Raw genomic sequence first — 24286 nt, forward strand, 5'->3', positions numbered from 1 at the left:
ACCTCTCATTGCTGAAAATGATTATGAGCTAACAGCCGACTGTTGCTTAAAAATCCCCTATATGTCTCACAATGGGTATCGGCCTATTTTTGGTTTCAGTGTATACCTTACTACTGAAGTTGTTAACCCTTTTAAACTTTCACACTGATATATTTTATGAAGGAATTTTTCAACCAAATAAATAACAAAACATACTTTGATCAGCTCATCAAGAGCTATCGACTGCCGTCAAAAAACATCTATCTGTCTTAGTTCAAAAGTTGACTTTTTTGCCGTAGGCCAAGTTTCTAACGTCATCACTTAGAAAGGAACAAAAGATAAACTCTAATTTCCTTAGCAATGAGAGAACTTATAAAATTTAAGAGGTCATCTGATACCATTTCTCTACCGCAATCCCAAGTGCAAAAATCAAATGATAAACTCAGCTGAAATCACAAACAGAAATGGGTAGAAACAATAGATTTTGGCTCCAGGCGAGAGTTCTACGAAGCTTTCCAAATGCAAAGTTATATTCATCAATCTGACCTAAGGTCCACACTTTCTCTAAAAACCGTAGAGGTTAGACCTCTACCACTGTCTAGGAATAAGATGAAATCGGGGTGTTAGGAACAAAAAAAAATAAAAAAAAATAAAAAATAAAAAACGACAAAACCAAAGTGTTGCTTTCGCAACACAATTAAGAACTCCAGTTCCATTTGGAACTTATTTCCAAATGGAGTTAAGAAAAATATTTATATGCTTTTACTATGTTGCTAAACATATTTGTTTTGCAATTGTATTTTGTTTTACCTTGTTTTTTAGATAATATCAATACCCTAAGTGCAATTGACACAATGCACGAACTAGTCAGTGACGTTTATATTTTTTTAGAAAAACAGAAAGTACCTAATAGAGAAGTTTTAAAAATTATAGCCGTTTACATCACGTATATATTTCCCTTGCACCGTGCGGGATTGAACCTGAAAACCCCTAATTAGCAGGCCTGGTCACTTCCACTACACTGGCACAAGGGTAACTTCTAGTATTATTTTAAAACTTTATGTTTATTGGAATAATCATTATTTGTTGGCTCAAAGCTCCACTCTTCAATTATGTCCATGGCTAGTAAACATAGTTTCTTTTGTAAGTATTTGTTGCTGAAATTATAATTGTAATTGGATTGTTTTTGGAGAACAAAGGAGAGAAACTTAAGAGAAAGTAACTTTACAGAAAAAAACGAATAGAAATTATTACAAACGGGAGTTTAACTACTAAATATCCTTTATAAATACTATCTATTTAAACAGACAGTAATAGTGCATATATTTATTTATTTTTTCTGGAAAATGGCTCCAAGTTTTTTTTGGAATGAATAAATCTACCAGCCATACTTGAAAAAATATCGTGCTAAGCGGAACAGCTCTGTTTCTAACAGCTCCGATCAACCAGGACATCTTTCGATAATCCTCCGTCAAATCTAAGCCCGGATATAGGCAACCAATCTTCTGACCTGAGCATCAGACTAACTCAGACCCGACAAAAATTTTAAGCTGTAAAAGCGAATCTCAGGGAAGAAATCTCACGTAAAGTTTCTGATCGCATAAACAATCAACTCCCGCACTCGGCTCAATCAATTATATCTGACGTATATGATTCTTTGATGGTCGAGTACTCGCCAAAATTTGATTTTATCGAAAATCAACTAAAAAAAATCGCTAAAAAAAAAGCTTCCTGATCCTCGAAGAGCGAGTGAAAAAGATCGAGAAAAGACTTGACGATATTGGGCGGGAATACAGGCTGGATTCGCTTATTTTCAGTGGTGTCAAACAAGCTCCGGGTGCTGATGTAAAATTGTGTATTAGTAGTATTATCTCGGACAAGATGGGCGTACAGGTTACTGTTTCGGAATATAGATCTACCCTTCCAGTAAATTCTATATGGTCTGATATGATTACCCCGCTACTCGCCCAGTTTTCGTTTAAGGATGTGGGTATAAAGGTATTTGCTGCTGAGAGCAAACTGGCCAAATCTGGTATATTTGTGTCAGGAAGTTTAAATAAGAAGCGACGAGAAATACTGCAACTGGCTCGTGATAGGTTAGGTAACCACAACGTATGTGATCACGGCGTATTTTCGCTCGATCTGGAACTGACACTCGGCCACGCCGACTGTGGAGTTGTGACGACATATATTCTTTTTTTTCGTTATAGTAGTTACAAATATGTACTTTAGTATTTACATTCTTTCGTAGTAATAGTTCTTTTGACTCTTTCTCTCAACTCTTTCTTTTTAAAACAGTAAAAAACTTTAGCGTTAAGAGCGGAGCGTTGATGAGGAAGTAGCCCCTTTCGTATACGAAGTAATTTCTGTTCGTTTTAAGTTTTAATGTCGCTCCTTACTTTCAGTTGAAAAAACTTGTTTTTTTTTTATTTAATTTCTGAACGTTTTTGAATCAATACATGTTTTGATTTTGGTTCTCCGCAGAGGAATTTACATATTTAATTTATTTTTTTTTGGCTTAATGGCTTTCTCATAATTTTGATCGAATGATTTTGAGAAAAAAAGACCGGAGAGGAAGCCTAGTTGCCTTCCAATTTTTTGGTTAATTAAAAAGGCAACAAGAACTTTTAATTTTTTACGAATCTTTTTATTAGTACAAGATATACGTAACTTATAAATTAGCTTACGTAAAGAATTTTTCATTCTCATTTTTTTATTACACATATGAGAGGGTTTGCCCCCCTCGTCAGTACCTCTATCTTTACACCAAATCTTAGATTATATCCTAATTCATTAAGAATGATCCCTGAATCACAAAAGCCGTAGAATAAATAGTTGACATTACTAAAAATACTTTAGCGTAAATTGCGAGGTAATAGGAGGAAGTGAGCCCCTCAAATGGGTTATAATTTCTGTTCGTTTTAAGTTTTAAAGCTGCTCCTTACTTCCAGCTGAAAAACCTTTTTCATATTTATTTTTTCATTGTTTTTTTTTTTTAAATAATGCTAGTAAATCCTGCGCTCCCTTCATGGAAATTTTCTTCCCCCATGACAAATTCCTCAATGGAAAGTTCCCCCAGTATATCCTCCTCTTCGCAACCCCTCCCCCGAACCAAAAAATCCTCCCGAAAACCCCTGTACACTTCCCAATAACCATTACTATATGTAAGCACTGGTCAAAGTTTTGTAACTTGTAGCCCCTCCCACGGGGACTGTGGAGGAGTAAGTCGTCTCCAAAGACATAGTTATAAGGTTTTTCGACTACGCTTAATAAAATGGCTATCTCAGAATTTTGATCCGCTGACTTTGGGAAAATAATTAGCGTGGGAGGGGGCCTAGGTGCCCTCCATTTTTTTGGTCACTTAAAAAGGGAACTAGAACTTTTTATTTTCGCTAGAATGAGCCCTCTCGCAACAGTCTAGAACAACTGGTTCAATACGATCACCCCTGGGGAAAAGAAGAAAAAAAAACAAAGAAAAAAGAAAAACAAACACGCATCCGTGATCTGCCTTCTCGCAAAAAATACAAAATTCCACATTTTTGTAGATAGGAGCTTGCAACTTCTACAGTAGGGTTCTCTGATACGCTGAATTTGATGGTGTAATTTTCGTTAAGATTCTATGACTTCTAGGGGGTGTTTCCCCCTATTTTCTAAAATAGCGCAAATTTTCTCAGGCTCGTAACTTTTGATGCGTAAAACTAAAATTGATGAAACTTATATATTTAAAATCAGCATTAAAATCCAATTCTTTTGATGTAGCTATTGGTATCAAAATTCCTTTTTTTAGAGTTTTGGTTTCTATTGAGCCGGGTCGCCCTTACTACAATTCGTTACCACGAACTCTTTGATTTTTTACATTTCTGTATAAAATCAACATAAATATTAATATATTTCTTCTTTATTAAACAATTGGTTTATAAAACATTGAATATTTTTGCTTATTACTCGTAAAAGATTTACGTAAAACGTGAAAAAATTTCAACCTGAAAATCCTTTGGCCTTTATGGAATACCTTTAAGGATTTTATACATTATAAAGAACTCACTGTTAATAGTATCATGTATGTGTTAATTTAATTTGGTATACTCAGTTTGATGCTTTTTTTAAAATGTGATTCACTTCTAAGCTCTTACGAACTAATCTTAATTTTTGTAAGAAATCAAGTCAGCAGCAAATTCACCAAATATAGGATATATTTAGACTAGATAAAGGTTCGAAACATATAAACTTTTTTTCTAATGTGATATTCCTTCTCCATTAAACACAACTTCTCAACACTAAATTCGAATATTCAGTCATTACTTATTCCATTATTGACAGTAATCTTCTAAGGTTTTTCTTACAAAATGTGGGTATTTTGGAATTTTAGAAACTAAATATTTGTTGTCCAGGAGAGTAATTCTGATGTGGTTTTACATCCAACATTCGAAATGTATTCGTATGTACCTTGGGACCCATAGATTATCCATATTGACTTTTCAACAGGTATTTTATTTTAATTTTTGACAGCTCCCCCCAAAAAACATCATACCAACGCTGCAGAAGACTGGATATCATTAGTAAGTTTTGAATTCATCCTAAAATCTTCTATTGAAATCATATGTTTCAATTTTTGGGAAAAATATTTTTCTGATAATCAGCCTTATTAGTCAATTTCACCTTATCCTTGTTTTGAAAAAAAAATAGAGGGCTTTTAAATACAGCTTTGTTTTCCAAATGCAAAAATCAACGCAATAAAATTTGCATTTATAGTATAAAACTATTGGTGCAAATTACACAAAACCGAAAAAACTAGTTGGGCTACTGAATTCATTAAACAAAATAATATTATACAATGTTTTAAAGTATTTTTTTTTTACAACAATGCATATCACCTAAGTTTTTCGCAAAATTCAAAAACAATTAACAAAACCTACTGATGGAATAACTTTTTGACTGTATATTTGCATTCAAAATCAGTTTTGTATATTTCATTCAGAAGCACCCATTTAAGTTTTTGACTCACTTACTAATTAAATCCAAATTTTCATTGCAGACTATTTTTAAAATCCGTTTGATAAAGAGAGGATGCTACTGTGTACTTAATGTTATCTACCATACTTTGTTATGTCCAATAAAGTTGAAAGCTCAAGTGAGTTTTGAGAAGAACATCAGACCTTTGTTATAATTAAATAAAAAACAAGTTTTTTTTTAACTGAAAGTAAGGAGCAACACTAAAACTTAAAACGAACAGAAATTACTCCGTATATGAAAGGGGCCGTTCTCTCTTCAACGTTCCGCTCTTTACGCTAAAATTTGACTCTTTCTCTCCACTCTAGTTTTTAAAACATTGAAAAACTGTGAGATTGTTTGGGGATAAAATTTGAAGGAAGGATTTCATGGGGTTTACAGGTACTCAAGCAATTAAAAAAAAAGGAAATCGATTTAATGAAAAACAACTTCATTTGCAGTTGTAGTTTTACTAGTAGCGGGTGCCAAAAAAAAAGAAAAGAAAAAGAACATGGATGAAAAATATGCTAAAAGCATATGGCATCAAAAAGCTTTAGAATATGTGGCTGTAGTTTGAAGGTGAATTTTTTTGTGAATCCACTGAAAGTTAATATTCAAATTGTCAAAGATGAAAAGTGTTGTCAAATTCAGCGAATTAGCTTTGCCTAATTAATTGCATTGTTCATGGTGGCAGCACTAACAAAAATGATATGCTGCCGTAAAAAATTCATTTTTGTTAAACAGCCAAAGGGAAAACCTTAGAAAATCATGGTTTTCAGATGTGAATAGACCTAAGATGGCTCCAGGTGTAAAACTATTTTAATATTCTTGGTAATTTCAAAAACATGATTTATCAGTCACGATGAGGAATGAAAAAGTATGATGGTATAAATTAAATTACAATTAAATAAATTTTAATTGTATTTGAGTAAGGTTTTTGCAAGTTTCTCAATACAAAGTGAATTTCTTTCATACTATATTGGATAATAATGTGTTGTTTAAAAGTTTTTTTGAAATTAAAAAAAATAAGTTTTTTTAACTGAAAGTAAGGAGCAACAATAAAAAAACAAACAGAAAGTACTCCGTATATGAAAGGGACTCTTCCCTCCTAAACGTCCTGCTCTTTACGCAAAAGTTTGACTCTATCTCTCAACTCTACTCCATGGAGGAATTTCGCATGAGGGAATAGAATTTTTGTGACGGGGGCACAGGATTTTCTAGCATTTTTTAAAGTAAAACAATGCGAAAATAAATAATTTATTCTCAACTGGAAGTATTTATCAGCATTAAAACTTAAAATGAACACAGAATATTACGTCTATAAGGTGGTTGTCGCCTCCACAATACCTTGCTCTTTACGCTAAGGCATTTTTAGTAATTTCAACTGTCTATTCTACGGTCTTTGTGATTCAGGGGTCATTCTTAAAGATTTTGCACAAAATTGAAGCTTTAGTGTAAAAAGTGATATATTGATGAGGGGTGGACCCCTTTCATAGACATAATAAAAATTCAAAAATATTGAAGTTCGTTACGTAAGTTAATTCGTAAGGTACATATGCTTACTATAAACAAAAACGTTCGTAAAAAAATGAAAATCTAGTTGCATTTTTAAGTAACCGAAAACTTGAGGGCAACTAGGCCTCCTTCCCTACTCCTTTTTTCTTGTCAAAATCGTCCGATCAAACTATGAGAAAGCTATTTAGCAAAGAAAAGTTAATATGCAAATTTGTTTAAATTATTCATGTGCGGTAAGCCATAAACATGAATTAATTGAAAAATGTTCAGAAATGAAATAAAAAAACAAGTTTTTTTAACTGCAAGTAAGGAGCAACATTAAAACTAAAAATGAACAGAAATTATTCTGTATATGGAGGGCGTCGTCCCCTCCTCAATGCTTCACTCTTTACGCTAAAGTTCTTTATTGTTTTAAAAAGTAGAGTTGTGACAGAGTCAAACTTTAGCGTAAAGAGAGGGACGTTGAGGGGGATATAACCCCTTTCATATACAGATGAATTTTCGTTTATTAGATTCGCTCCTTACTTGCAGTTAAAAAACTTGTTTTTTTCATTTAAAAACATAAGAACTAAAGAAATCATGAAGCGGGACGTTGAGGGGGATATAACCCCTTTCATATACAGATGAATTTTCGTTTATTTTAAGTTTTAGATTCGCTCCTTACTTGCAGTTAAAAAACTTGTTTTTTTCATTTAAAAACATAAGAACTAAAGAAATCATGAAGGAAAATTTCTTGAAGAATAACGTCTTAAAAAAGTCTTAAAATGTTTGAAACGTCTTGAAAGAAGTCTTAAAGAAGAATTTCTTAAAAATTCTTGAAATGTCTTGAAACTTCCCGTTGAAAAATGTCTTGAAAAACGTCTTGAAATGTTTTGAAACGTCTTGAAAAACATATTGAATAAAATATCCTAAAAATGGACTTGAAATTGTTTGAAATCTCTTAAAAACATCTTGGAATGTCTTGAAACATCTTGAAAAGTCTTTTGAAAAAAATGTCTTATTAAGCTCCCCTCTTGAATAGTGGACTCTAACACATCCGATTATGTAAAAACCTAAGCCCTATTGTGGAACAATCTTAAAAATCCTGAAGTAAACAAACCCCTGAATGTTTTTTTTAGAATTAAAGAAAGTACGACTTAACAACCAAAGTAATCCTTGAGTAAAGAAGCTCTGAAGGTTTTTCCCTGGCCCACGCAGGTTTTAAAAAGAAACTATAACGTAAAAGACACCTTTGTCTTGACTGAGTTAAAAAGAAGTGCCGGGATCAGAATTTGAAGGAACAGGGATACGGTCAGAAACCCTGTTGGGATACTAATACACACTAGAACTTATAATTTACAAGTGTTGGTCTCTTTCGTAGGTCTAAATGCTATCCATGCTTCATCGATCCACTTAAAAATTTCGACCTTTTATTGGCTTCACATTTAACATGCATATAAGAAAGAAAAGAGTGGGACGTTGAGGAGGGAACAACCCTTTCATATACGGAATAATTTCTGTTCGTTTTAAGTTTTATTGCCGCTCCTAATATGAGACATACCTGACACTTAACATGAATAATTCGCAAATAATTCGTTCATTTCGGAGACGAATAAATAGATAATTTTGGCCTGTGTACAGAGGTTAAAAACAGCCTCTTGTCAACAGTCTTTGTAGAAATAGTGTCTAATATATATTTTGTCAAAGTTTTGCATAGTTGCCAGGGGGAAGGTGATTATTATTTCTCAAATAATTTCTTTTTTTTTAAAGTTAACCCTTCATAAACTTTTAAAAACACAGTTGTTTTTTGTTTCGCTATGTTCCTATATTCCGGTCAATTTATCAACAATTTAAGCTATTAGAGCCCCGCCCTGCGTTTGAACTCTGCCAATCACTACAAGGGTAGTGATTAAATAGGAGGGTACTTTTAAACAAGTTTTTAATCCGATTCGTTGGAATTCAGGCATGAGTTAATTATTTTTTCGAAATTATACTTGTTTAGCCATTGATATTTTGGAACATCGAGGGGTAATTATTCGAATGGGAATCAAGTTTTTTGGCCTATTTTAAATTAAAATCTGTAGCCTATTATTTGTAAAGACTTAGACTGCATATATACATATATTTTTGTTTTGTTTTAAAATTTTTTATCGCTTATTAAAGGTATTTGACAAGCAGTGGTACAATGCTTCCCTAATTTTCCAATGATTACAGATGGTATTTACTTCATTTTATGGGGGTGGCACTAGTGTTATATTCAACAATTGCAAAAGCTGTTTGTCCTTTAAATAATTTTCCTATAGGTCACTCGTTTAATAACATTTGTCCTTATTAATTGGATTTCATTGGGACTTTTAAAACTAGAGGTTTCACCTCCTATATTTATATATATAATTTTGGATGGATAAGAACATTGTCAGTTATTACTTAGCTACAGTGTAAGATTTGCAAAAACAATCTATATGTTTACAAGCTAAACCTGCTATGTATGATCTGTTCCTAGAAGGTGTATTTATTCTAGTTTTTAGGAGGTGTTTCTTCCTAGAAGTTGTATTTACCTAAAAGGTGTAAATTATGTCTATGGAATGTTTGAGGGCATTAAAGAATCTGTCATGGCATATTGAGATGGACCCTGAATAAGGTAAAAAAAAAACTGTTTAAATACAATTACTAGCTACAAAAGTCAAGGATTTTACTTTCCCATAATTATCCTTTACAGCCTTCGCCATGTCCATATTTTTCTTAAGACTGTCTATCTACCATAGTTGTAATCTCGTAATTTACGCTAAAGTTTGACTCTTTCTCAAAGCTCTACTTTTTAAAGCAATAAAAAACTTTAGCGTAAAAAGCGAGGCGCTGCGGAGGGGAAAACCTCTCTCATATGCGGAATAATTCCTGTTCGTTTTCAGTTTTAATGTCGCCCCTTACTTGTAGTTATAAAAACTTGTTATTTTGTATTTAATTTCCGAATGTTTTTGAATCAATGCATGTTTTGATTTTGGCTCTCCACAGATTAATGATTAAAACGAAATTTGCATATTTATTTTATTGGCTAATTGGCTTTCTCATAGTTTTGATCGAACGATATTGAGAAAAAAGGAGTGAGGGAGGAGGCCTAGTTGCCCTCCGGTTTTTTGGTTACTTAGAAAGGCAACTAGAACTTTTATTTTTTTTTACGAATGTTTTTATTAGTAAAAGATATGCGTAACTTATAAATTAGCTTACGTAACAAACTTGTGTACTTTTATGTTTTTTACGTATATGAGGGGGTTCACCCCTTTGTCAGTATCTCTCTCTTTACATTAAAGCCTAAATTCTGTCCCAATTTCTTAAGAATGACCCCTGAATCGCAAAAGCCGTAGCATAAATAGTTGAAATTACTGAAAATACTTTAGCGTATAGAGCGAGGTACAAGGAAGAGGTGAGTCCATCATATGCGTAATAATTTCTGTCCGTTTTAAGCGTTTTAAATTCTGCTCCTCACTTTCAGTTGAAAAAAAAACTTTTTCATATTTATTTTTTCATTGTTTTTTTTAAATAATACTAGAAAATCCTGCGCTCCCTTCATGGAAATTTTCTTCCCCCATGATAAATTCCTCCAAGGAAAGTCTCCCTAACATATGCCAAATCTGTGTGCTACATTACATTTTCGATGCTATAGACAAAACGCATCAAAAATTTTGTTTATATTCATGTTTGTTGTATTTGTACGATTCGAACAAATTTTCGGAGGGGGGGGGCTCAAACTCTCAATTTTCCCAGAAAAGCAGTCCGCAATGCCGTTTTCCATCCTATTTTTTTTATTTTCTTATCATTTTTTAACATTTCTTGAAGATAGAAAGAATGCTGTGTTCCCGAATGATCGAGATCCATGTAGCTTCGTTACAACCACATTTTCATTTCTTTTATCATCCAAAGATTTTGAAAAGTAGCCTTAACCTATAAATATGTACCAATGTACAAACACGTGCAGTGCCGTGTAGATTTCCAATAACTCAAAACGAAAAATGATTTCTATTGAACCTCACTAACACCTTATTCAGATTCATTTATTCAAAAATTGATATTCATCAAAATCTTCAACTTGTTCAAATGGAGAGACAAGCTCGACTAATGGGCAAGACATATAAACAAAATTTAACAATCCTCATTGATACTGAACAAACAAAAATGAACTACTATTTCATCAAGAAAATAAAAAATACAATATCTCTAATCAGAGGCGCCATTTGGGCCAAATGTTGGGGTGAGCATGAACTCCATCCGCCCCCCCCCCCGATTCACTTCGTGTCGCGTAAGAAAAATCCGGGTTTTGGCAGCACATTGATCGAACATTCTAAGTAAAATGCATTTTCAGCACCCGTGTGCTGCTTGGAAATGTACTGTAACCAAATGTGGAACTCAGCCACACTGACCTCTAAGATTAATTATAACAACGAAGAATACAATCAACGAGGTTAAGTGATTAAACTGAAAGTGGCAAATTCAACCAGACTACAGGCTGGCATTCCTCAGCAAGAAACTCTCTTATTTAAACAATACGTCAATACAATACGAGAGAGAGAGAGAGAGAGAGAGAGAGAGAGAGAGAGAGAGAGAGAGAGAGAGAGAGAGAGAGAGAGAGAGAGAGAGAGAGAGAGAGAGAGAGAGAGAGAGAGAGAGAGAGAGAGAGAGAGAGGGTAGAGAGAGAGAGAGAGAGAGAGAGAGAGAGAGAGAGAGAGAGAGATTAAAGGCATTAGGACAGAGTAATGCATTACCAAGAAAAGTAACTTACTCAAACCCATGGCCCTAGATTATCAGGAGAAGGCTCCTTTAAAAAACAAAAATATTAATAAGTGTTACCTTTCAATAATGACAAAATATATGTAGCCATAGGAAAGTGAAATTTTCTACTTATTAATTAAATGAAAAAAAAACTAAGTTCTTTTAACGGAAAGTAAGAAGCGACATTAAAACTTAAAACGAACAGAAATTACTTCGTATATGAAAGGGGCTGCTTCCTCATCAACATCCCGCTCTTTAAGCTAAAGGTTTTTACTGTTTTAAAAAGTAGAGTTAAGAGAAAGAGTCAAACTTTAGCGTAAAGAGTGGGGCGTTGATGAGGAAGCAGCCCCTTTCATATACGAAGCAATTTCTGTTCGTTTTAAGTTTTATTGTTTAGATAAAACGATAAAAACGAGATAAAACGATTTTTTGGAAAGATTGGGATTGGGAGTGAAAGGGGGTCTAGTTGTACTCCATTTTCGGCAGCTTAAGAAGAACATTAGAGCTTTTAATTTCCATTTGAATGAGCCCTTTCCCTATATTCTAGGACTATTGTTTCGATGCGATCACCCCTGGAAAAAACAAAAACAAAATATAAACAAATAAACATAAATCCTTGATCTTTTTTCTGATAAAGAATACAAAATTTCGCATTTTTGCACATGAGAGCTAGATGCTTCTACAATAGGGCTCTCTAATACACTGAATCTGATGATTTGATTTTCATTAAGATCCCCCTTTCACTCCCAACCGTTTTGTGATCCCGCCATTTTGTTCAGCATAGCTGATAGGGCCAAGAACTGATAGGGCCTCAGGAGATAAAATGATCCTCCGCAGCCCCTAGGAGAAAGGCTGTCTGGAGAGAGCCTGAACTTTTAGGGTAGTCCTACTTTGAAAATCAGAAAAAAATTTTCAGGCACGTAGCTTTAGGTGGGTAACTTTAAACTTTATGAATTTATATATTCGGAATCAGCATAACAGGCCAATTCTTTTGATAACACAAGATATTGACGAAGACCACACTGCCTTTCCATAATACAAATACAGATGAGTAACTTTTTATTTTACTAGGCTATTTTAAAAAGATGGGTTTTTAACGGAGAACTTTTATTGTAAGTGTGTTATTGTTTATTATTTTCTTTGCTGAAGACGGCCCGAAATATTCAAATAGGTTTTTGTTCGTTCACTGACTTGGAAAAAAAAGTCCTCATTATTCTCTCTTCTGTATTTGTGATAAGATAAGGTTTATTGCAAAAAGCCTAGGGGCCATAGTAACACACAATATAGTCTGCAAACAAAGTTCAGTAACAAAATACAACTTTGGATAATATAAATCAAAAAAGGAAAAAGAGAAACAAAAGACAAGAAAAAAAGAAATAAAAAAAGCAGCACGCCAAGGTCCAACATATTAACTAACAAACAACAATCATAATAAAATTCAAAACCTAAAAACTGTAACAAGCTATCCCCTCAAAAATTATTCCCTATGTTTAATCCCTAAACGGAGAAACTTATACAACTGTTTAATAGCACATACGTTCTTCTCAGCCATCCGCTCATTTTACCAGCACTCACTCCCAAACACTCGTTCAAAACATTCATTCCCCAACCCAGACAGCTCTTCACACTCGGATACAAAATAAAATAAGTTTTTATTAACGCATCCACACATATGGCAAAAATAGGGACCAACTACCAGCCTAAACTATCCCAAAATTTCCTTCTCTCACCTAAATCCAAACTATACCCTCAAATCCTCTTTATTCAACCGAAATTCAAAATAAACCTCTTCCCCTTACAGTATTTAGCTTGGGACTGATCCTCGAAGACATAGATTGGTCCTTGTGAGCTTGCTACTCTTTGATTTCCTGGTCATTTAGGGTTAGCTGGACTTCCTTCCATGCTGACACGCCTTCACCCATTGGGCATTTTCCTTCATTCTACATCTCCAAAAGGCCAAAAAGGTCTCATAATTTCCTCATTTGTCTTCAGCTGCCTCTCTCTCTTTTTAATTCTTTCAGCCATATTACAATCTGACCTTAATTTCCTATATTCAGCTAGCCTGCGCAAATTTGTTTCCTGATCCAATGGGTCAGTTGCTTTAAGTAGCCTGAAAACCCTAACTACCTCTCTCTTTTTCTGCCTACATGCCTAAAAAAAACCCTCATTTTTTTCTTATCGGATGTTTCCTATCGTGAGCTAAAGGCTTGACTCTCTCATAGATTCTATCTGTAATTAAATAAAAAAAACTAATTTTTTAGCTGAAAGAAGGAGTGACATTAAAGCTTAAATCGAACAGAAATTACTCCGTATATGAAATGGGTTGTCCCCTCCGCAATCCCTCGCTCTTTACACAAAAAGCTTTTAATTTTGTGACTGAAGATTGTAAAATGGCAAAATGCAAACCGTTTGATATTGTCCTAGCTTCATTTCAAGGATATCCCTTATGGCCATCAGTAGTTATTAAAACCACCAAAGACCAGAAAAATCAAGCTAGATATTTAGTCTTTTGCTATGGCACCCACTCTGAGCATAATATAGCTGAAGCACACATCCGCAACTGGAATGACCATTTTAAAGAAGCTTTTGCGAGGACAGATAAAGATGTAAATAAGGCTTTGAACAGCAGCGCTTATCCCCTGATATTTTCAAGACTCTAAGTAAGTCCTACTTATCACTACCCGCTAAAATTAAAGGAAAATCCAGTCTAACACCATTAACTCCAACTTCTGCAGCAGCATCAACTTTAAAAGAAATAATAAATGAAACTCAAGAGGAACTAATGAGCACTTAGTCTAACCCAATGAATGACATTTCTCGTGTCGTATCAAATACAATGAAAGATCGCCGAGCTTCGGAAATTATCAGCGAAGATATTGTAAACGAAGTTTATAATTCGATTTCCCTAGAATATAACGCCAAATTTGAAAAAATTGGAACAACCCTTCTAAAATTTTATAATGCAGTGAACTTGCTTGAAAATAAAATATCTAAATTAGAAGACAAGTTTGACCAACTAGAGCAGGATGCCTTACTTGATAGCCTAATTTTCTATGGTGTGAAACCAAACCCCAATGTGGAACTGAGAGAAAATCTTAATGGAGTGATAACACAAATAATGGGCTTGCAAGATTTTAAAGAAATGGACCTCTTAAAGGTTAATCGATTCCGCATGCCTGCTAATCAAACTGAGAGTTTGAAAATCGCCCCAGTTCTAGTAAAATTTTCAAGCTTAGATACTGCTCGTAAAGTGTTTGCAGCAAAAAGTAAGTTGGCAAAGTCAGGTGTATTTGTTTTAGAAAACCTAACTAAAAAGCGTCAGGATCTATTAAACGCGGCTCGTAGCACCTTTGGCCCAAGAAGTGTTTGGTCTGATCATGGTCAAATTCTAACCCAAAGTTCCTGGTGAAACTCGTATACGCAAAATAAATTATTTGCATGAATGTATATAATTGAATAAATATAAATTGCATGAATATAAACCCTGTTTGTAATAGTAACTATGTTTCGGAATTGGGGGGAGAGGAGGTTACCAATGGAAATTATTCTCTGACTGCACTTCAGCTTAACATTCAGGGTCTTTCCTCGTCAATAGATAATTTAAGACAAATAGTTTCGGATGGACAGCCTGATGTTGTTGGCTTGTGCGAGACATTTTTGGATTCTCGCAATGAAATGCTATTGGATATCCATGGCTACAAAATGGAACATATAAACCGCTGCAAGATGGCTAAAGGAGGTCTTGCCATGTACATATCTAGTAATTTGCACTATTGCTTACGGGATGACTTATCAAGGAATTTTGAAGGTATCTTTGAGTCACAATTTATAGAAATTAGAGTTAATGGTATTGATCTAATCATAGGCAATATTTATCGTTCTCCTAGCGGCGTGGTTTTGTTGTTTCTTCGGAATTTTGAGGAAATACTTGACATAATATTGAAACGTCCGTGTCAGTTAATCATAATGGGTAACTTTAATATAAATTTGATGGATTCAAATTCTTCGGCTTCAGTTGATTTTCTTTCAACCATGCTTGCCGTAGGAACTCTACCAACTACATCCATCCCCACACGAGTAACTAATATTACAGCTTCTTTGATTGACAATATCTTCTCTACGCTTTGCTTGAAGAAAAACTCAATTTTAGTTACTGATATCTCCGATTATTTTCCCATATATTCTCGGTTCAGTTTTAATCGGGGAAGGAATAACCGGGCTCAAGTGTCTGATTCATATTCTGTTAGGTTTGGTGAGAATGAGTTATCTCTTCTTGGTTCTAAATTAGCGAAAAATTCGTGGAGCTTATTTGATAATGACAAGGATTTTTCTTGCTTATTTGAGTCGTTTTATGGAACTATAAAAGAGGCTATTCTTAGCCTTTGCAAAGTACCACCTTCTAATCACAGGTCTAAAAGGATTATTCCTCTAAACCCATGGATGACACCCTGACTTCTCAAAAGCTGGAGAAGGAAAAATAATCTCTGGAGGTATTATAAATGCGCTACACCTTCAACGAGTGCTATTCGTCTTTGTCAATTCAAGATTTACCGGAATATATATAATTCCTTGTGTAGGAAAGCCAAATCTCTCTATTATCTAAATAATTTTGCTGTGTGCAATAAGGATATTCGTAAAACTTGGAAGGTAATAAATTCTGTGCTTAAACCTGGTTCTCAATATAGCTCTTTACCTATGAGTCTGGTCATTGGTGATGAGACTGTAGAGGGTGAGCTTAATGTCCAAGAAGCATTTACTTCATTTTTCACTAGTATTGGTAATAATATCGCCTCCACAGCTACTTTTTCTCGGTCTAAGTCGGACTTTAGATCTTACCTCGGGCCGTCTTGTGTTAACTCTATGTTTCTAGAGCCAGTAACAGAAATTGAAATTACTAAAATTGTTAATGGCTCGAAAGACTCATTTTCATCTGGGCCAGATTCTATTCCTACTAAGGTAGTTAAATCTATTCTTCCTTCAATAGTTGTGCCTCTTACAAAACTTGTTAATCTTTCATTTAAATATGGGGTTTTTCCAGATCCTCTTAAGCGTGCTCGGAGTATTGTTCTGTATAAAGGTGGACCAAGAAATGATCCAGCAAATTATCGACCAATTTCAATTTTATCAGTATTTAGTAAAATCTTCGAAAAGGCTATGCTTTCTCGTCTGCTTAAATTTCTAAAATCTAAAGAGTTTCTTCATGATTTTCAATTTGGTTTCCGAATTAAGCACTCCACTGAGCATGCCTGTGTGACCCTTTTGAATTTTATACATTCTGAATTGGATTCGGGATTAATTCCGGCTGCTATATTCCTGGATATTCGCAAGGCATTCGATTCCTTAACCTATGAAATTCTTCTATCGAAGATGTCTCATTTTGGCATTAGGGGTAAAGTATTTTCTTGGTTTCAATCTTATTTGAATGATAGATTAATTTCTGTCAATCCACAATTTAATTTCTGTCAATCACAAGTGAATTTTGGCGTCCCTCAGGGATCAGTTTTAGGGCCAGTGCTATTTTTTATTTATATAAATGATCTTTTTTACACAGTAAAAAAGCAGAAACCTATTCATTGCTGTAGACTCTGTCATCCTAAACCTTCCCTTGTCCATAGTGCCAGCTATAGTTCGCCATCTTCTGATGTCCTTGTTTGTTTTGCTGATGATAGCACACTCGGGACTTCGGGGAACTGTGAATCCGAGCTTCGATTAAACTTGGAATACTTGTTTGAGAGAGTAATTTCATGGCTTGATGCTAATTTTTTTACCCTAAATTATTCAAAATCCAATTTTTTTATATTTTCACATGTTTCACAGATTTATCCCAAGTTATCAGAAATTCATCAGCCAAATGGGATAATTCACAGATCTAAAGATCGATATGTTCGTTTTTTGGGCATTCTTGTTGATGAAAACTTTTCTTTCAAACGTCACATTGATTTGATTAAAATGAAGATATGCAGGAGTCTCGGTGTTTTAAGGAAACTCAAACATATTTTCCCTGGATCAATTTTGGAAATCCTTTTTCACTCCTTGATCCGATCTTACGTTTCCTACTGTCCAATAGTATGGATGTCAACCTTTCCTTCACTGTTAAAACCACTTTCTAAGGTTTATAATAAAGCTAGAAACCTCATTAAGGAAACTAACCGTTCAAGAGTTATCCCGTTACTTGATCTCGAGTCACTGTATATTCTTTCGTGTGCATGTTTTACTTTTTCTCAGCTTCATGGTGACCTCCCCCGTCCCCTAAGTGTTCAGCCATCTTTCACCTCTGATCAGAATAATTATAATCTTCGCAATACCGAAAATCATTTTCAAGTTCCTTTTACTCCTTGTGTAAGGTCAGACTTTAATCCTTTAATTGCGAGTTATATTGTATGGAATAAGTTGCCCGAATCAGCTCGAAGGTGCCACTCATTCGGTTTGTTCAAAAAATTATTAAAAATTCATTGGCTTCTTAGAAATTATTTTATCTCTTTTTATATGTGTATATGCATGTATGTATGCATATATATTTCCTTATTATTTCATTGGAGTCTATTTTATCTACAGAACTTTAGCGTAAAGAGCGAGGGATTGCGGAGGGGACAACCCATTTCATATACGGAGTAATTTCTGCTCGTTTTAAGCTTTAATGTCGCTCCTTACTTTCAGCTAAAAAAATTAGTTTTTTTTCATTTAATTTCTGAACGTTTTTGAATTAATGCATGTTTGGTTTTGGCTTTCCTCAAATAAATTATTAAAATGAAATTTGTATATTAATTCTTTTTTTGGCTAAATGGCTTTCTCTTAGTTTCGATCAGACGATTTTGAGAAATAAAGGGTGGAGAAGGAGGTCTAGTTGCCCTCCAATTTTTTGGTTACTTGGGAATGCAACTAGAACTTTTAATTTATAACGAATGTTTTTATTAGTAAAAAATATACGTAACTTAAGAATTAACTTACGTAACAAACTTTCCTAATCTTATATTTTTATTATGTATACGAGGGGGTTTGTACCCTCGTTAATACCTCGCTCTTTACACTAAATCGTAAGTTTTGTCCCAATTCTTTAAGAATGACCCCTGAATCAGAAAGGCCGTAGAATAAATAGTTTAAATTACTAAAAATACTTTAGCATAAAGAGCGAGGTATTTATCTCCTCCCAAATACCTCGCTCTTTATGCTAAAGTATTTTTAGAACCCCTCATTTGCGTAATAATCTCTGTTCGTTTTAAGTTGCAATGCTACCCCTTCCTTTCATTTGAAAAAACGTTCTCATATTTATTTTTCAATGTTTTCTTATAGTAATGCTAGAAAATCCTGCGCCCTTTTCATTGAATTTTTCTTCCCCCATGACAGATTCGTCCAAGGAAAGATCCTCCAACATAGCCCCCTCCCCTCAACCCCACCCCCAAACAAAATAAAATCCCCCTGAAAACGTCTGTACACTTCCTAATGACCATTATTATATGTAAACACTGGTGAAAGTTTGGAACTTGCAGCCCCTCTCCCAGGGATTGTGGGGGAGTAAGTCATCTCCAAAGACATAGTTATTATGGTTTTCGACTATGTTGAACAAAATGGCTATCTCAAAATTTTGATTTATTGACTTTGGGAAAAAAATGAGCGTGGGAGGGGGCCTAGATACCCTCCAATTTTTTTGGTCACTCAAAAAGGGCACTAGAACTTTTCATTTCCGTTAGAATGAGCCCTCTTGTGACATTCTAGGACCACTTGGTCGATACGATGACCCCTGGGAAAAAGAAAAAAGAAAAAAAAAAAAAACAAGCAAATAAACACCCACCCATGATTTGTCTTCTGGCAAAAAATACAAAATTCCACATTTTTGTAGATAGGAGCTTGAAACTTCTACAGTAGGGTTTTTCTGATACGCTGAATCTGATGGTGTCATTCTACGACTTTTAGAGGGTGTTTCTCCCTATTTTCTTAAATAAGGCAAATTTTCTGAGGCTCGTAACTTTTGATGGGTAAGACTAAACTTGATTAAACTTATATATTTAAAACCAGCATTAAAATGCAATTCTTTTGATGTAGCTATTAATCTCAAAATTTAATTTTTTAGAGTTTTGGTTACTATTGAGCCGGGTCGCTCCTTACTACAGTTCGTTACCACGAACTGTTTGATTACCGAAAAGCTCTATTCAATTCAGCTGGTTCTGAAAAATTCAAAATCGAATGGCAATCAATCTAAAATTCCTCATTTTGAAGTTCCATTTTAACCAGTTTTTCTTTTTCCTTTGCTTAAAAAACTGGTTTAAGGATCCTTTCCTCACATGTAGACATCCCCTTGCCCTTTCACAGAGTTGAATACACGATCTCAGCTTAATACTCATTGGCAAATGGTCAGATCCCACCAGCTCTAGGACCCTAAGGTCCACCGCCAGGGGTCAGAGAGATATACTACATAAAATACAATCAATTAAAATCAGGCTAAGCCCACTATAACACGTAAAATCACCCATACCAAAATCTCCTCCCTACCTTCCGTTCATAATTAGTGACCCTTCTTCTTTACAAAAATTTAATAAATTCCTTTTCCATCTATTTATTTCCTGGGACCAATCCCTACTTTTCCTAATAGAAAAGAAAATACTCAGATTAATTCTCCAAACAGACATTCTGACCTGGTTCACTTACAAGGGTGTCTTCAACCTGCAACTCGTCCTCTTCACTAGTATATGCATTGAAGTCCCCTAGAAAAACAAAATTACGGCAAGGGTACATTCTTTTATACATCTGGGTTTCATTTTAAATCAATTCCCATGTGTCTTCACGGCTATAAGGACTATTATTCGGGGCAAATAATAAACCAACACAACATGGTGAACGTTTTTAACTTATAATATTAACCATAATAGATTTTCAGACTCAATTTCTAGCCTATAAAATAAATTTAATACGCCCTTCCTTACAAGCGCCGAAGCTCCTCCATAGTATCTACCATTGGCCAAAACTTTTCTCTTACACTAAGAAACATCAGAATCTTCAGATGATGAAAAATTATCAAGAGAATTCCACGTCTCAACAGGGCAAACAACATCCCATCGCTCACAGCCGGCTGAAGTACTTAACTCTAATAGATTTGTATTTTTTGCCAGAAAGCAGATCACGGATGCGTTTTTTTTCCAGGGGTGATCGTATCGACCCAGTGGTCCTAGAATCTTGCGAGAGGGCTCATTCTAACAGAAATGAAAAGTTCTAGTGCCCATTTTAAGTGAACAAAAAAAATTAGAGGGCATCTAGGCTCCCTCCCACGATAATTATTTTCCCAAAGTCACCAAATCAAAATTCTGAGATAGCCATTTTATTCAGCGTAGTCAAAAACCTGATAACTATGTCTTTGGGGACTACTTACTCCTCACAGTTCCCGTGGGAGGGGCCACAAGTTACAAACTTGTAAACTTGTAACCAGTGCTTACATATAGTATTGATCCAGTCTTTGACCTATATTAAATAAAAAAAACAAGTTTTTTTAACTGAAAGTAAGGAGCGACATTAAAACTTAAAACGAACAGAAATTACTTCGTATATGAAAGAGGCGGCTTCCTCATCAACGCCCCGCTCTTTACGCTAAAGTTTGACTCTGTGTCTTAATTCTTCTTTTTAAAACAGTAAAAAACTTTAGCGTAAAGAGCGGGGCGTTGATGAGGAAGCAGCCTCTTTCATATACGAAGGAATTTCTGTTCGTTTTAAGTTTTAATGTCGATCCTTACTTTCAGTTAAAAAAACTTGTTTTTTTTTATTTAATTTCTGAACGTTTTTGAATCAATGCATGTATTGATTTTGGCTCTCCGCAGAGGAATAATTAAAACGAAATTTGCATTTTTTTTTTTTGGCTAAATGGCTTTCTCATAATTTTGATCGAATGATTTTGAGAAAAAAAGAGCGGGGGAGGAAGCCTAGTTGCCCTCCGATTTTTTGGTCAATTAAAAAGGCAACTAGAACTTTTAATTTTTTAATTTTTTGTCCCAATTCATTAAGAATGACCCCAGAATCAAAAAAGCCGTAGAATAAATAGTTGAAATTACTAAAAATACTTTAACGTAAAGAGCGAGGTATTAGGAGGAGGTGAGCCCCTCAAATGGGTAATAATTTCTGTTTGTTTTAAGTTTTAATGCTGTTCCTTACTTCCAGCTGAAAGAAATTTTTCATATTTATTGTTTCATTGTGTTTTTAAATAATGCTAGTAAATCCTGCGCTCCCTTCATGGAGATTTTCTTCCCCATGACAAATTATCGATGGAAAGTTCCCCCAGTATATCCCCCTCTTCTCAACCCCTCCCCCAACCAAAAAAACACTCCTGAAAACGCCTGTACACTTCCCAATAACCATTACTATATGTAAGCATTGGTCAAAGTTTGTAACTTGTTGCCCCTCCCATGGGGACTGTGGGGGAGTAAGTCGTCCCCAAAGACATAGTTATAAGGTTTTTCGACTACGCTGAATAAAATGGCTATCTCAGAATTTTGATCCGTTGACTTTGGTAAAATAATTAGCGTGGGAGGGGGCCTAGGTGCCCTCCAATTTTTTTGGTCACTTAAAAGGGCACTAGAACTTTTCATTTCCGTTAGAATGAGCCCTCTTGCAACATTCTAGGACAACTGGGTCGATACGATCACCCCTGGAAAAAAAAACAAAAAAAAAAACAAAAAAACAAATAAACACGCATCCGTGATCTGCCTTCTGGCAAAAAATACAAAATTCCACATTTTTGTAGATAGGAGCTTGAAACTTCTACAGTACGGTTCTCTGATATGCTGATTCTGATGGCGTGATTTTCGTTAAGATTCTATGACTTCTAGGGGGCGTTTCCCCCTATTTTCTAAAATAACGCAAATTTTCTCAGGCTCGTAACTTTTGATGGGTAAGACTAAACTTGATGAAACTCATATATTTAAAATCAGCATTAAAATGCGATTCTTTTGATGTAGGTATTGGTATCAAAATTCCATTTTTTAGAGTTTTGGTTACTATTAAGCCGGGTCGCTCCTTACTACAGTTCGTTACCACGAACTGTTTGATAGATCTAAACTAGTTTTATTGTTTGGCCAGTTTTCAACTTTTTTGATAGTTATTTCATTGCGCAACGATTGCCTTTGGATATAGTTGGATTTATCTGGTTTTTGTCGGCCACTAAATACAAAATTTTTGAGAAAAGCTCGAAGGCCGGTACGAGGTTAAATAAAAAAGACATATCGAAGGTAAGCTTTTGGCATAATATTTAATACACTAAGATGAGCGATGAAGGTATAAAACAACTGATAAAGGAGATGCAAAGTCTAAAAGCCTCAGTAAATAAAATAGAGGTTTTGGCTGAGGAAATTGAAGGCCTGAAGACGATTTTTTCGGAATTTTCTTGCAAAGTAGAGGAAACCAACAGAGCAATTAAATCGGAGATAGCTGGACTGGCACTAAGCTGCTCGACTGTTAATAAAGATTTGCGGAAAACCCAGTTCAACATAGATTTTCTTGAAAAAGAATTGAAGAATATGAATTTGATTATATACAATTTTGACCCAAAACATCGAGAACCCAGTCTAGCGTCAGATATTTTGTCATGCTTAAATTAAATTGTCCCGAATTTGGATCTAGAGAGAAGAGACATAAAGGATATTTTCCGCCTTCGTTCTAAAAATAATGGCGTGCCCCCGGTTGTCATTAAATTTATTAGCAAGCCACTAAGAGATTTGGTGTTGAGATCCTTTGGGCTATTTAGCCGTCATAAGTTGAATATATCCCCTGAAACATGGAAAGAGAGCGTATGGCTCGAGATATGCTAAAACCACTTCTAGTGGAGGCTACGTCAAAAAATATGCCTGCTAAATTAAGGGGGGTGAGGCTAATTTTACAGGACAAGATATTGACGTATGATTTTGAGGATGAGAAAATAATTGAAGTAAGAGGTCCGAGTGCTAGAGATATGGTCCCGATAGTTTTGGGAAAGTTTCAAGGTCAGAGCTGTCAGTCCCTTGACCATGAGACTTCAACTCGTAGCAGGTCAGCATCTACAGGTAGCTTGCAAGGATATTTTTCAGCCAATGAAAATGAATTGGACGATCCAAAGACGGAAATTCGAACCACGACGACATTTATTACACCGAAAAATACGGTTGCTTTGAAGATGCCCGGGAGGTCTGAACCACGGGCCAAACGTGACCATGCTAGAATAATAAGTCCAAGTGACGATCAAAATCAGCCTATCAGAAAGTCACGATTAGTGGGAGTGCTCAACCAGGAATCACCAATTGAGCGCAGTAGTCTTGAGATGAGGGCAAGTGATGGTGAAAGCGTGTCAAGAGAACAGCCAAGTCAAGGGACTATAGTAACTGTTGGTGATGAATAGGAAAGGGGGCCCCATAGTGAAAATTCTAGTGAAAGGAGAGTACGTATGGTGCATTGGAATATACAAGGGTTTTCAGCGACAAAACTAAGTAATCTGTTGAAGGAAGCGTGTATAGATAATGACAAGAAAGATAAAGTTGGATTAGTAGAAACATGGAGTGATGGGAAAAACCCATTAAGTGTTGAAGGGTACAATGTTTTTGAAAGAGTGAGAAATAAATCGAGCAATGGTCGACACTATGGGGGGATAGCGATATTGATCCGGGATGATATATTTGGCAGCATCCATAGGCTATTAAGTGCGTCAGAAAATATAATGTGGTTACAAATGTCCATGTGGGATAAGAGGTATGTTATAGGCCTTGTATATATACCCCTTGAAAATAGTTCTTATATGAATGAATATACATGGGACATATTAATTGAGGAGTATGTTAATTATGTTGAGCTGTTTAGTGACCATTTTTTTGTATTACTAGGTGATTTCAACACCTACACGGGTACGAGTGCGGAGGCTGAAGACATACAGGTGGATCTTGGCAACCCTTGTTTATCAGGAATGGAGAGTATGGTTGAATGGTATGGAAGAAATGGATGCCCAAAAGGTTGGACAAGCAAAGATGAAACTAGGAGGAAAAATAGGTGGGGCCATAAGTTGATAAATTTTTGTAGTGAGGGTCGGTTGATAATTTTGAAGGGAAGGGTGGTTAAA

General features: G+C 35.0%; 1 protein-coding gene across 1 annotated transcript; it reads left to right on the forward strand.

Annotated features, from left to right (window-relative positions):
• The first annotated feature begins 15921 nt into the window (after positions 1 to 15921).
• Positions 15922 to 22369, forward strand: LOC136036529 (uncharacterized). The gene is made up of 2 exons (XM_065718833.1): positions 15922 to 16353; positions 22304 to 22369. Exons 1-2 carry the CDS (start codon positions 15922 to 15924, stop codon positions 22367 to 22369), a joined length of 498 nt encoding a protein of 165 aa, XP_065574905.1.
• Positions 22370 to 24286: the final 1917 nt, after the last annotated feature.

Source organism: Artemia franciscana, chromosome 15 (genome assembly GCF_032884065.1).
Source record: "Artemia franciscana chromosome 15, ASM3288406v1, whole genome shotgun sequence".
Classification (NCBI taxonomy): Eukaryota; Metazoa; Arthropoda; class Branchiopoda; order Anostraca; family Artemiidae; genus Artemia; species Artemia franciscana.

Coding starts and splice junctions, on each gene's coding strand:
- LOC136036529 (XM_065718833.1), top strand. CDS start 15,922: ATGAGTCTGGTCATTGGTGATGAGACTGTAGAGGGTGAGCTTAATGTC. Junction 16,354..22,303: donor GACCAATTTCAATTTTATCA/GTATTTAGTAAA, acceptor CTTTTTTGATAG/TTATTTCATTGCGCAACGAT.